We start from the raw sequence: 14,728 nt of genomic DNA on the forward strand, positions 1-14,728 counted from the left end.
AAAGAGTTTTTCTTAGTTATGCTTCGGTCGAGGTTGCGCCGACTGGACATACCATAGCTTACAAAAACATTACTAATTTATTTAAAAATAAAATTTATGATCTGCGGTTTATTCTATGATGCTAATCAGATATTCTAAAATTCGTTGATGTACCTAAAGCAGTTTTAATTTTATGGTGCCAGTCCACGAACTTTTTGATAACCCCTCGTATATACATCATACGTATATCATCAATTTAATTTACAAATCATTTCTCCACTTCATTTTCATTGTTGCAGAAAATGATCCCGTAATGGAAGATACCATGAAAGGTAATTATTATTTGTAAGAAGCAAGTGGGTTTAAATAAAAGGAAAGTCACAATAACGGGTGGACATAATATTTATGCTCTTCTAAGACGAAGTGTTTTTTTTTTAGATAATTAGTAAACTATTCCAAAGTACATTCATATTTTGTAAATTAATTTGTGCAACATAAAGTGTTTACATAATTTAATTTTGACAATATCTTACGGACATAAAAATGCATACTGTGCAGGCTCTATTACAGTAAACTTTTCCCTTACACGGTTAGTTATGTGAAGGTTGGAAAAGGGGTAACAGATCAGATTACTACAGTATTTATCACATTATATTGAGTTAATTATTTATACTGGGCACAATAACTGTATTATTTAAGAAAATGTTGGAAGTAAAGATCGTTTCTTTTATCATTTTTTTATTCAGTAAGATGCTAAAGAGCATTTTATCATTAAAAAATTAAAAAATGACGGTATTTTTTAAAAAAAGAAAGTTGCTTTTAATATCAACTGAATAGGAAAAACAAGCTCTAATAATTGCGTTCAAGGTAAGAAAATTCGAAATTTGCATCAAATTACTATGTATGTTTAAATATACATTACAAATTATGGCTATCACATTCAAGATCCATGCTTTATCCAATTTAAGGATTTTTCTTTAAAATTCATGTAAAATACTAACAAGAATAGAACTTTAATACATAGAGTAAAACAGATGAAATTCCTTAAAGTAGGTATACGTGTATTTACACAAAGCATCAAGGTATACTTCCAAAACTTTCTTTTTTAATTTTTAGACACCATTGCGAAAGAAATTTTAGCCGAATACACCATTGAAAACGCTCAGTTGTTCAGTCTTTTAAAACAACAATGCAAAATTGGAGGATACAATGGGTTTTATCACCTACTTTCTTCACGGGTAAAAAAGAAGGACTATAGAAAGGACATTTTGCGAAAAAGAGACGAGGATGGTCTTACACTACTTCATTATGCTGCAATTGGAGGTTCAACTCGAATATTTGATGATATTTTAGAAACTGACAAAAGCCTGGAAGTTGATGTTAAATGTAACAGAGGTCAAACGGCTCTGCACTATGCAATAAGAGAAGGTCAAGAGGAAATGAGTATTTATCTGATTACAAAATATGAGGAACTGCTTTGTGGCATCAAAACTGATACAAAACAAAGACTTGAAATTCATGAAGATTCAGAAAAGAAAATTACTCCAAGCTTTGAACCAATCCATTGGATTGCATGGATTGGTAAATTAGACCTTCTGGAAACTATGAAAAGGAGAGATATGAACACACCGTCATGTCTTGATATGGCAAAAACAACAAAAAATGGTCTTAATATTTTACACATAGCTTGCTTGGCAAATGATAATAATTTCTGTAAACATGTAATTGAGAATGAAAATCAAATTGATATTTTTACAACAGACACCTGTGGATGGAACGCTGCTCATTTTGCTGCAAGAGCAAATAACTATGCCTTTTTTGATATACTTAAACAATGTAAAAAAGAAAATCTTATTGAAATCAAAACCAAAAGTGGAAAAACAACTTTACATATAGCTTGTGAATATGCAAACGAAAATGTCGTTGATTTCCTGCTGAAAAATCATAAAACACTTTTAAATGAAGCCGATGAACTGGAATGGAATGCACTTCATTATGCAACAAAAGGTGGGAATCTAAATATTTTGAAAAAATTAATCTTTTGTGGATTGAAAATTACTTCCCTCACTATCGAAGGGAAAACTTTACTTCATGTAGCATGTATTCATAAACAAGTGAACATTTGTAGTTATGTAGTTAATGAATTTGTAAAAGCAAAACGAACCGATCTAATAAATAAAAAGACAACGAACTACAAGTGGCTGGCTGTGCACTATCTTGGTGTTGAAAGAACAGGACATGGCAGAGAAAAGGCTATTCTTGACATTCTCCATGAATGTAACATGGATTTGAAAGGTGGGACAGGTGATGGACATAGTATTCTTGATATAGCTGTGGTACATGTAAATGAAGAACTAGTAGACAGTATACTCTCAGAAAAATACATTAAAGTTATGGATATTGACAAACAAAAGCTACAAAAGGCATTTAAAAAGACAAATAATGAAAGAATTAAAATGATTATCAAAAAAGCTCTTGAAAAGCTGTAATTCGCATAGGAAATATTATAAGAGAGCAAGACTCTACTTCGGACATTTTACCGTTATAACTGGATACAGATAACTGGTAACGAAGTATAATTGAAACGGGTGAAATGTAAATCGGCATTTGCAAGCCTAAGAAATTGTTCTTGATTGTTGTTATTAAATTTTAACTTTCTGTACACATTTTTTTCTTTGCGTAGATTTAATTTTGTTGTTTAATATCAGTAGTAACAAAACATATCTTACCTAAAGTTGATTACAAGCATTGTAAAAGTACATAACTCTATAAAAGATCCCCAATCTTTTAACAATTATTTAAAATTTATTTCTTAAGAAGAGAAACGGTGCTCTCAAAAACAAGGTTCTAAATGATAGTCGGTACACATCAGATGAGAAAATAGTTTCCTGAGCATGATGATTTTTGTCTAAATACATGTACATCGAATCAAGAACTAAAGATCATTATATTACTATCCAAAGAGAACATCCTCTAGTATATTTCGTCACACTCACAGTACAGTGAATATTGACCACATGTGTAAAAACATTCTTTTACTCAAATAAGCAAGTTCAGAATTTAGAAAATCTTTTGCAAAGATGCTTAAAGCAACCAATCCAACCTCCCTCTTTCTCACGAGATAGATACATTGTCGACTTTCTTTCATAAAAATAGCAAAAAATGAAGTCTGAACAAAGTGTTAAAATCGAAGACTTTGTTTGAACATTAATTAACACCGTATAAGTGGAAATTTTAGCGAGACGAAAAATTAGCGATTTATCCTTAAAAAGTAGTATTTTATTTTTAGCGAGATGCAATTTTAGCAATTTACCGGGTAAGAATTCTCACAAAAGAAGCTACAAGAAATAAAATGCAATTAATTTTTAGCGAGATTCAATTTTAGCGATCTCAGCACCCTCGCTAATAATGCCAAAATTAAATGCTCGGTAAAATGTCTGCTTATACGGTATGATGAAATTAAAAAAAAAATGATTCAAGTAAATATCAATTATCGACAGGATCTTTGATTTTATCAAACCAAATTACATGTATTCTACCCATACAAAACTGACCAGTCATGGTAAATGATATTTCACAAGTGTGTTTACTATTTCGTTTATTTTTTAGTCTATGCATGCCGAAACTATTATTATGTTCCGTACAGCTAAAATTACACTGGCTGACTTCGATCATGAACTTGAGTAACTGATGTTGAACAAGAGTAACATCAAACCCGATATAGTTTAACTGGAGTGACGTAATTTTTCTACCATAGTTCTACCCGTTGGGAGAACTATGGTAGAAAAATTACGTCACTCCAGTTAAACTATATCGGTTTTAACAAATATTAGAAGTCAAAAGCATTTATATCATCAATTCACAAAATCAGGCACAATGTTTAGATGGAAATGCATATATGATGATATTTACCAAGACCTGTTGTTTCTAAGTCAAAGTATACAAATGTATGCTGCCCAGCTGCTATGGGTGTTGGAATGGGTTTGTTAAGAGGAGGGGGTATTTCTGTATTGCTGATGTTGGCATCAGTTTCATATGTGATCCCCTCTTTCACTGCTGATGATACTTGACTTTTCTTGCTCTCGGCATTTTTCAATGCTCTTCTTTTCTTGTACTCTTCTGTATCTTTTTTGTCTTTGTCTTTCTTTCTTTTCAAGTCTGTTTTCATGGCAATTGTGCCGGTCACTTTCCCAGGTGAAAGAAACAATTTTTCATTTACCTGAAATGAAAAAGCTTCAAAATTTTATTTCTAATACATGTAATCTTATTTACCTAAAGTTCAAGCTATAATATTTCCTGTAAAACTACTAAATAAAGTATTTCATAAAACAATACTGTGGTTATTATCACAACTTGATGTAGAACGTGTATTTGAAAAGAAATTCATAATTTCAATAAAAATTATTTTCCAATTTACCTGTAATATATACTGATGACCCAATCTTTTTGGGCAACTGCTGCAGCTACACTAAAATCGTTGCTCTCTGAGCCAGACTAGAATGTCTTGCTTGCCACAGTATTATTGAAACTTTCACTGGGCTGGGTACTTCCTAAATCCACCAATCTATCAGCCTGTGAAATGTAAAAGTCAACTATGGATGTCAGATCAACTTTCAGTCCTTCGTTGGAAAGATAGCGGTGGTATGACAACTGAAGGGGTTTGTAAGTTGTTGGTGATGATACATAGCCACACCAAGATCCACACAAGCTGTGATTACCAAATACATGTTTGGTTATGGCCTCAAAGTTCTTCCTCATACCATCCAAGTCATGTTGATTTTGGCTGACACAATATCTGAAGCACTTTGACAAGTGACTTATTGTCTTAAAATTTAGTTCCTTATAGTTTTTACACTTTTTCAGAGCATACAGTTTGTTCGTGAATTGTTTCAGTGTGTGATTGTTGTCACTTTGTTTCTTCAAAGCTGGGATTACCTCAGTACGTGCCCTTGCTATGGTGGTAGTATCATTGTCCATGATGATAGTTCCGACATGCGCATTCTATAAATTTTCTCTTAGATTTTTCAGCATTCCAATGCACATGTCTGGCTCCATAGCTTTGGAAACCCCCGTCCAATTTTTCCGACAGTCATGAGTTGATGGGGTCTTCCCCGTTTTTCTGCAATTTGACATATTCTGCAGCATCCGTTGTGTGTTGCAAAATGTACAATTTTGCCAGTTTTTCTACCTATCATCGCTGCATGACCTACAAATATGAACTTACATATGAATTTCACAGTAATATATATTTCCTTTTTCAAACATGTGAAATAATGTATAAAGTCTTTGACTTTGTATTATTTGAATACATTATCTCAAATCTTTCAATAGGACCTACCCGATAAACTTGAAAAGAACGCCCTGATCCCCTCTTCTGCCATCCGCCATCAAATGACACCATCGACTCATCATTATTACAATACAATATGCATGTCATCGGGATAAATTTTATCATTAGATTGAGTTCGGCTAGAGTCGCCAGCCTAAAATTACATGAAATGGAAATGAACGTATCATTTTTAATGATAATTTACTTTATTTTTTTATGGGTAATACTATTTTGATATGCCCGTTTATGTATATGCACAGTATTCAGTGTATATAATTGATGATGTATTATTTGCAATTTCATTTTATGCCTTGGATTAGACATATCAATTCATAAATTATGAAATAATCCTTAAATATAGGCCTCCGTTTTATACTAATTTTGAAATACAATTGCTTTTCTGAAAAAAAATAATTTTGCAATCATGGTATAATTTATGTTGTGTATCTAGAAGATTTTCTCTCTGCAGTAACCACACAATCACAACTTTGCCTTGCAACATCTTCTACGGCTTTTCCAGCTTCTCTCTCTTAAGATTTTAAAGTTGTGTGAGAAAGAGGTGTAATATTCAATACACGCAAGAGCATGGATACCTTTTTTCCCTATGCCTGCATGTAGCATTCCTACAAAAACAAATACTTGTGATATGACAGTAAATTATATATTTTATTTTATTCTTTTATCAGATTATATGATGATAATTATACCTATGATAGAGATCTCATACACACCTACAGCAAGTTTTGTGTTTGCATCAAATGCTCTGCTGGCATTGTCATCCAATTGGGAGTGTCTCTTTCCAGTGGAACAGAAGTCCCTTTGTTGCACTTTTTACAATTTATTTGCAGTAATGAACCAAGGCCATATCTCACTTCACCACAAATATCAGTTAATTTCAAGGGATGTCTACAAAAGTTACAGCCCTCAATGAGTTTGTCCACAACATATCCTAATTCTATTACACGTCTTCCTGTGAACCATTCTATCTGTTTATCACTTTTACTACTATCATCATCCTTTAGGGGAAATTCGGTGTCTTCTTCATCTTCTTTCTGTGCTGTCATGCTCATCCAGATAGTATGGTACATGCAATCCTACAACCTCGTCCACATCATTTGCTTCAGAGAGCCCTTGTGATTTAGACACACTGAAAATCGTCTGTTTGAAATATATTTATATATCTAGAAAATATGTCCTAAATGTGTAAAAATTTTATGAAATCAAATATAACACATGTATTTCTTCAAATTGATACGTGTATGAGGAATGATCTACCTGGTGTGTTTGTGATACAGTCTTGTTCTAGGAAGAATCGCCAGAATACGATTCATAATTTCATATATACCTATAATAAAGATTTTTTTACCGTTGTCAGCGTCTTTATTTCTCTGCTTGTTTTCTTTTAAAACATTTGCCTTCCTTAGCATTTGATTAGAAATGAATTTTCCATTTCTTCCGCGATTATTTCGCGGTGTTTCCATTGTAAACAGATTACAAATTTATCTCCAATTGCAAAAGAGCGCAAAAAGGGATATAATCAAATATAATTTTTGAAACCGATTTCGGTAAAAATACGGATTGTTTTATTGGAACTCTTTATTACGAGGAGATACAAAAAAAATTTACTTGAGGAACATGTCGTCATACCTTAACTCGATAGCACGTGAAATGCCTATTTACGAAACACATTTGGCATTCATTTCCGCAGTTAGAATTACAAATAATATTCAACACCAAAAGAGCTCATAATGTATGATAATTAGAGGTACTTTGAGAACTGGGTTCACTAAATTATCCCCCGCCGCCCATATAATCATAATATGACAAAATCCTTGTTTTGCTCTGGGAAACCCGTAATTAGTGTCAGATCAAAAGAAAAATAGGCGCACAATAGCATTATGTTATAAAGAACCTTACAAAGTATCATTAAATTTTATTCAGTGCTTCTGATAAGAAATAGATATACCCTTAAATATTATTAACAGAATGACATGCAATGTTCATATTTAGCTATACAAGTATGGGAAACCCAAAATATGTGTCCAATAAAAAATAAAGTAAAATATAATAATATTGGAAGACCCACTACCCAATGGCACCGTTACAGAATTTCTGTGAAAGTTTTAATAAATTTTATTAAGAGTTATGAGAGGAGTTTCGGAAAAGAAATGGGTACATTCCCAAGTGTAACACCCCCTCTGTATCATCTCCTCCCTCCGTATCATCTTCTCCCTTTACCCTCGAGCTCCCTCTCTAAAATCCCCTCCATCTCCACGCTACTAATTTCTTCCTTTCCCCCCCTACCATCCTCACTCTCGTTCTCTCCCTCCCTTTCTATCATCCTCTCCCTCGCTCTCTATCATCTTTTCCCTCTCCCTTCCTCTCTATCACCCACTCCCTCTCCATTCCTCTCTATCACCCTTTCCCCTCCCTTTATCCCTATCATCGTCTTCCTTTCTCTCCTTCTCTATCATCCTCTCCCTCCCTCTCTATCAGTCTCTCCCTCCCTCTTTTTTCATCATCTTTCTTCCCCTCTTCATCGTCTTTTCCCTCCCTCTCTTTAATACTCTCCCTCCCTCCCTACCATCCTCTCCCTTTCTTTCTATCATCCTCTCCCTTCCTCACTATCATCCTGTCCCTTCCTCACTATCATCCTCTTCCTCCCTTTCTATCATCCTCTCCCTTTCTCTCTATCACCCTCTCCCTCCCTCTCTATCATCCTCTCCCTTCCTCTCTACCATCCTCACCCTCCCTCTCTATTATCCTCTCCCTTCCTCTCTATCATCCTCTCCCTTCCTCTCTATCATCCTCTCCCTTCCTCTCTATTATCCTCTCCCTTTCTCTATCATCCTCTCCCTCCCTCTCTATCATCCCCCTCTCTCCCTATCTATCACCCTCTCCCTCCCTATCTATCATCCTCTCTCTCTCCCTATATCTATCATGCTGTCCCTTCCTCTCTATCATCCTCTCCCTCCCTCTCTATCATCCCCCTCTCTCCCTATCTATCACCCTCTCCCTCCCTATCTATCATCCTCTCCCTCCCTCTCTATCATCCCCTCTCTCCCTCTCTATCATCCCCTCCCTTCCTCTCTGTCATCCCCTCTCTTCCTCTCTATCGTCCTCTCCCTTCCTCTCTATCATGCTTTCCCTTCCTCTCTATCATCCTCACCCTTCCCTTCTATCATCCTTTCCCTCCTTCTGTATCATCCTCTCCCTCCCTCTCTATCATCTACCTCTCCCCCTATCTATCATCCTTTCTCTCCCTATCTATCATCCTCTCTCTCTCCCTATCTATCATCCTCTCCCTTTCTCTCTATCATCCTCTCTCTCTTTCCTTATATCTATCATCCTCTCCCTCCCTCTCTATCATCCTCTCTCTCTCCCTATATCTATCATCCTCTCCCTTCCTCTCTAATCATCCTCTCCCTTCCTCTCTACCCTCCTCTCCCTTCCTCTCTACCATCCTCTCCCTCCCTCTCTATTATCATCTCCATTCCTCTCTATCATCCTCACCCACCCTCTCAATTATCCTCTCTTCCTCTCTATCATCCTATCATCCTCTCCCTTCCCTTCTATCATGCTGTCCCTTCCTCTCTATCATGCCGTCCCTTCCTCTCTATCATCCTCTCTCTATCATCCTCTCCCTTCCTCTCTACCATCCTCACCCTCCCTCTCTATCATCCCCCTTCTCTCCCTATCTATCATCTTCTCCCTCCCTATCTATCATCCTCTCTCTCTCTCCCTATATCTACATCCTCTCCCTTCCTCTCTATCATCCTCTCCCTCCCTCTCTATCATCATCTCCCTTCCCTTCTATCATCCTCTCCCTTCCTCTCTATCATCCTCTCTCTCCCTATATATATCATATTCTCCCTCCCTCTCTATCATCCTCACCCTCTTTCTCTATCATTCTGTCCCTCCCTATCTATCACCCCCATCTCTCCATATCTATCATCTCTCTCTCCCTTCCTGTCTATCATCATCTCTCTCTCCCTATATCTATCATCATCTCTCCCTCCCTATATCTATCATCATCTCCCTTCCTCTCTATCAAATTCTCCATCCCTCTCTATCATCCTGACCCTCCCTCTCTATCATCCTCTCCATTCTTCTCTATCATCCCCCTCTCTCCCTATCTATCATCCTCTCTCTCTCTCCCTATCTATCATCCTCTCTCTCTCTCCCTATATCTAATCATCCTCTCCCTTCCTCTCTATCATCCTCTCTCTCTCTCCTTATATTTATCATCGTCTCCCAACCTCTCTATCATCATCTCCCTTCCCTTCTATCATCCTCTCCCTTCCTCTCTATCATCCTCTCTCTTCCTCTCTATCATCCTCTCTCTCTCTCCCTATATCTATCATATTCTCCCTCCCTCTCTATCATCCTCTCCATTCCTCTTTATCATCCTCCCTCTCTCCCTCCCTATGTACCATCCTCTCCCTTTCTCTCTATCATCCTCTTCCTTCCTCTCTCCAACAATCTTCTTTATTTTCTCTCCCTCATCCTCTACAAACCTTTGTCCCCATCCATTCATTCACCCCTCTTTCTATCTCATTTTTGTCCATCTGACCTAGTTACAAGTAGTCTATTGTGTCAGGAAATAAACCATATAGAGGCATTATTATACCCCCGCTTGAAAAGTGGGAGGGTATATAGTAATCGGGATTTCGTCCGTCCGTCTGTCCATCCGCCCGTCTGTACGTCCGTCCGTCCGTCTGTTACGCTTTATCTCTTATTCGCAACTCCTCTTTTACTACTGAGTGAAATTTAATGAAACTTTCACAGAATCTTCATTACATATTACCATTGTGCACCTCCTATTTTAATTTTTTATTCGACACGTATTTAGGATTCCCATAGCAAAACATGGACATTGCCATTATATGTTTACCTATGACGTCACATATAGAAGCTTCTGGATAACATTTGATAGGACGAGTTATTCCTCTTTACACATTACCGTAAAACAATGTATAACAACACATGGACATTATGGGGGGCGGGGGTATCATTTAGTGAGCTCAACTTCTCACAGTACCTCTAGTTTTTTTTATTATTATTTTAAAAATATTTTAATCAATTTATATATTTTTATTTTTCATGGAGGCATTATATATATGTTTCATAGTTATTACAAAAATATAATGGGAAAAATTGTTATGCTTATACAATAGGGAGACAAATCTGATCGTTATTTTACAAGTAACAGGCATTTTAAATAGCTACAAGTAATATACATCTGAAATAGCTACAAGTAAACAGACATCTAATCATAAAATGGCTAAAAGTTACATACATCATAGCTACAAAAACGACATCTAAAACAGTACGAGTAACAGACATCTTTTGGCTACAAGTACATTGTAACAGCCATCTAAAATAGCTCTAAATAAGCATCTAAAATTGTGTCAAGTAACAGACATCTGAAATAGCTACAGTTTAAGTGACAGACATCTAAAATAGCTACAAGTAACAGATATCTAAAATAGAAACATTACACAATCTACAATAGAATACAATAGAAACTTAGAAAAGAATAATCTTCAATAGCCTAGCTAAATGTATATGTAACAAGCAACTGAAATACCTATACATGTAACATAAATTATTCAAAATAGTTTTACATGTAGGTCGACAGACATTTAGAATTGTTAACTTAAAGGCACATGTAATATACCGTTCGCGATATATAAAATTATAGCTTAATACATAGATCTAAGACATACTTACAGGTCAGATGTTGTAAATACATGTACATGTAGCTACGTGTAACACATATCTACAATTATAGCTAAGATAGCAGAAATGTAAAATTATAGCTATACATGTAACAACATACATATTCTCAATTACGTCAAAATTCAGTTTATTTACCTAGAAACAGAGATTCAAAATATAGATCAACAAGAAGACAACAAGGACTTTCATTAAAAAACTTCTATGACGTCACCCATTGTGTTTAGTCTACGTATATTTTATCAATTTAACCAGCACTAGTTGGATATTTAAAGATCCAACTGGCCATCAGTTGGATATTCAAAATATCCAACCGACAGGCAGTTGGATATTCAAAATATCCAACTGCCTATCGGTTGGATATTTAAATACCCAAATGAGGTGCAGAAAACATAAAACAATGAACAAAAGAGATAAAACAATTTTAAAATGTATTTCCAATGCATATGAAAAATAATTACTCCAACTTTGCCACACTATTTAAATTAATTTCCAGTGCACACGGAATTACCGTAATAACTTCACATTTATTGTGTTTCAAATGCACTTCCAATGCTCACAGAAATAACAATTCCTCCGAATTTTGCACACTTTTAGGAATGTTTTCGGTCTTAAATCTTGAAAGCATCACTTTTTAACACATAAATACATTTTCACCTTGAATCTTAAACTGCATCACCTCTTATTGGTTAATATTGTTTCAGATTCCGTCATCCGTAAATCCCTTCAGATTATCCGATATTCATCTCTGTTTCATTCTTTTCCGGCGTACTTCCCAAAAGAATTTGAATAATTGACAGCCCATCTATTTTCGACACCATTTTGATTGAAGATCTTGATATGGAATTTTTTACAGCAGGTTCAGCATAACACCGCCAATCTTTTTATCTGTTTAAGCACTATTACAAGTATTGTCCGAATGGAACTCCATAAGAATTCAACGCTTTTCCTCAACAAACCATCATCTTACGATATGTAATGACAAAATCCCAACCTTTTATAAAAATCCTGTAGTTTTCTTCAGCTTTCAGGTCAAAAGTAGCCATAACACTATCTGAACCTCTCTAATTTACACTGGATTTAAAAATAGTCTTCGTCTGATTTCATGACTGTTCAGTACAATGAAAAGGGTTAAAATGAAATCAGCACCAAGTAGTTTCGTGCTCACTAGTCCATGAATAAAAAGGGGTGTTCGATTAGGCCATTGTTTTGTGTAACGGTTGGATACATCCTATTGTATTACAGCAAGTTGGATATTTGAATGGGTGAATGTTTCTTTGGGGCCCAAAGTAGGGAATTTTTTTAAGTAAGATAAATAACTCGATAGTGGTGAATAGTTTAGAGAAAACATCCCCTCCTCGGGCCTTCGGCCCTCGGAGAGAATGTTTTCTCTAAACTATTCAACACCATCTCGTTATTTATCCCTTACATAGCAAATACACCGTATACAACGGGTAACGCGGGGGAGTCGCTTAAAAGTAAGGGGGAGTCGTTTTCAACGTATGGGGGAGTTGATTTTCACCGCTTCGGAGTCAGAAAAGATGTGGGTCACGTCTTTTTTCGGTATATGTCAGATGTATTTACAAAAACCAACTAGCCCACGGAAGGTAGCAATAGTTAAGCTTTCTGTTGGTCATTTGTCCGGCTAGCATATACGTCTAGTTTTCTCAAACACTTCGAAACTATTCGACAGATTTCATATTTACGTTGATCGAGTGGTCAAAACATGCTTAGTTTGCACAATCTACGACTTGTGTAGGGATAATGACAGTTAAAACAGGAAAAGCAAACGTTTATCTTTCAAATGCAACTATTCAAACATGGCTAGACTTGATAAAAATTAATAATTAAGACGTTGAGTAATGGTAACGTTGGGGGGAGTCGTTTCTGGAAAAACACAACGCATAGCCTAGGGGAGTCGCACAATTGAATTGTACTGTTTTTTTTTTTTTACTTTTCTTTTGCTAAATGCTTCCTTACATAATTATTTTGATATGATTGATAATTTTAGTAAAATGTAACATGAATAAAGATCAAAATAAGCAATATGTACATGTAAAAATAAAAAAAAAACTCGATTTATCGTTTCGTGAGTGAGTATACGAGGGGTGATCAAAAAGTTCGCAAACTAATTGAATAAATTCCATACAAGAAACAATTGGTTTTAATGTTGATTATATTTTAAACTAATCCTCCCCGATTTAAATGCACATCAACCACCGTTCTGCGCATGCGCGAATCACGTGATATTGGCGGTCACGTGACCCCCTCCGTAGCGTTCTGTCACAAAAGTTGAAAGATTTTTATGAGTAGTATATTTCTTTCCATGTGAGTTAATTTTAATGACAAGAACAGTTCATTTGTCAGAAATGGTCATATCTCGGCAACAGAATGGGTGGATAATAATATCCTTTCCAAAAATAAGCATGGCGACCATTAAAACACAAATCTTCTGTCTCAGGAGAGGCCTTTATTCAAGGTGGATAGAGAATGGTTGCATCCTTTTTATCGTATCTAATATGTTTAAAATCTAAAGTAAACGATATCTTAGGTATCTAATACTTATATCATTGTTCAAATATTTAACTATCTTTTAAAGTGCTAATTGGAGGTCTTTGATAGCAAATTGCTTAATTAAAAATACATATCTTTTCAAACTTGCTTTCACTGGGTAAGATGACAAGTATCATTTTTAACCATCAGCCTTCCTTCACTAAACGATAAATCCAATCATTAATTGAATTTATAAGAGCTCATTTATCTCAATACACTGTGTACAAATTATTATATGATACTGTAGAGGGAATTCTAAGATATACAATAAATTGTACAGTCGTTTGTTGAACGTGTTCGACAGAGACAACCATTTTTCGTCACAAGTGACCTAAATAGTGACGTTATTTTCACATTGTGACGTCACAAACGAGAAGAAAAACTTTATTCAGCATATGCTATTTATAGAACTTGTGTATGACTATGTGTGTACCGAATTTCATTCTAATCTGAATTGTGGTTTTGTAGATATAGAGATAGTTTGCGAACTTTTTGATCACCCCTCTTACATGTACCAGCATGTACATTACTACACGTGCATTTGATACGGTTTCTGCGCGGATGAGCAGTGGCATATTTCAAAATTTTCAGCATTTTAAATTAAATACCGTTAGGCAGATAATGTCGAAGAAAAAAATAACTACAAATATATGGAGGGGGTGAAGGAAAGGGGACTTCAGCTTTGCCAATTTCCTTCACACATAACATCAAACTCTTCTAAAGAGTATACATGTATTTCGTTATATTTTTCTCTCTCAATTCTTATAGCTCTTATTATAATTAGAACTTCAGACCCTGCCCTTACCCATAATAACAATTCTGAAATGCATTTCACGGAACAGGCACGTAGTATGAAAGATCTTCCAACGTTTTGTTGCAGAATAGTTAAATCATAGTTATATTTGCAAATGTGTTAATAAAATTTGGGTGAGAAACTCTGTTGTAACATTTTCTACCAACATTTTTTCTTGTCAAATTTTTCAGATAAGTTGTTTATAATTCTTTTTTCATAGTAATTTATGAAAATTGTTATTGTAAAAAAAAACTATAACTTGAAATAGTATGGCCTTTCTATTGTTTTCCTGAGCGGTCATATAAATCTGCTTGACAGTGGAGTGAGATGTTGGA

The 14,728-nt window shown here is 35.3% G+C and overlaps 1 protein-coding gene across 1 annotated transcript; it reads right to left on the reverse strand.

The window, feature by feature from the left end:
- Nucleotides 1–3,859: 3,859 nt before the first annotated feature.
- On the reverse strand, nucleotides 3,860–4,956 carry LOC134264410 (uncharacterized). The gene is made up of 2 exons (XM_062746703.1): nucleotides 4,492–4,956; nucleotides 3,860–4,198 (listed from the first exon to the last, which is right to left on the reverse strand). Exons 1-2 carry the CDS (start codon nucleotides 4,954–4,956, stop codon nucleotides 3,860–3,862), a joined length of 804 nt encoding a protein of 267 aa, XP_062602687.1.
- Nucleotides 4,957–14,728: the final 9,772 nt, after the last annotated feature.

This window comes from Saccostrea cucullata, unplaced genomic scaffold, assembly GCF_032062105.1.
Source record: "Saccostrea cucullata isolate Sc308-1 unplaced genomic scaffold, CSIRO_AGI_Scuc_v1 ctg1813, whole genome shotgun sequence".
NCBI classification, from domain to species: domain Eukaryota; kingdom Metazoa; phylum Mollusca; class Bivalvia; order Ostreida; family Ostreidae; genus Saccostrea; species Saccostrea cuccullata.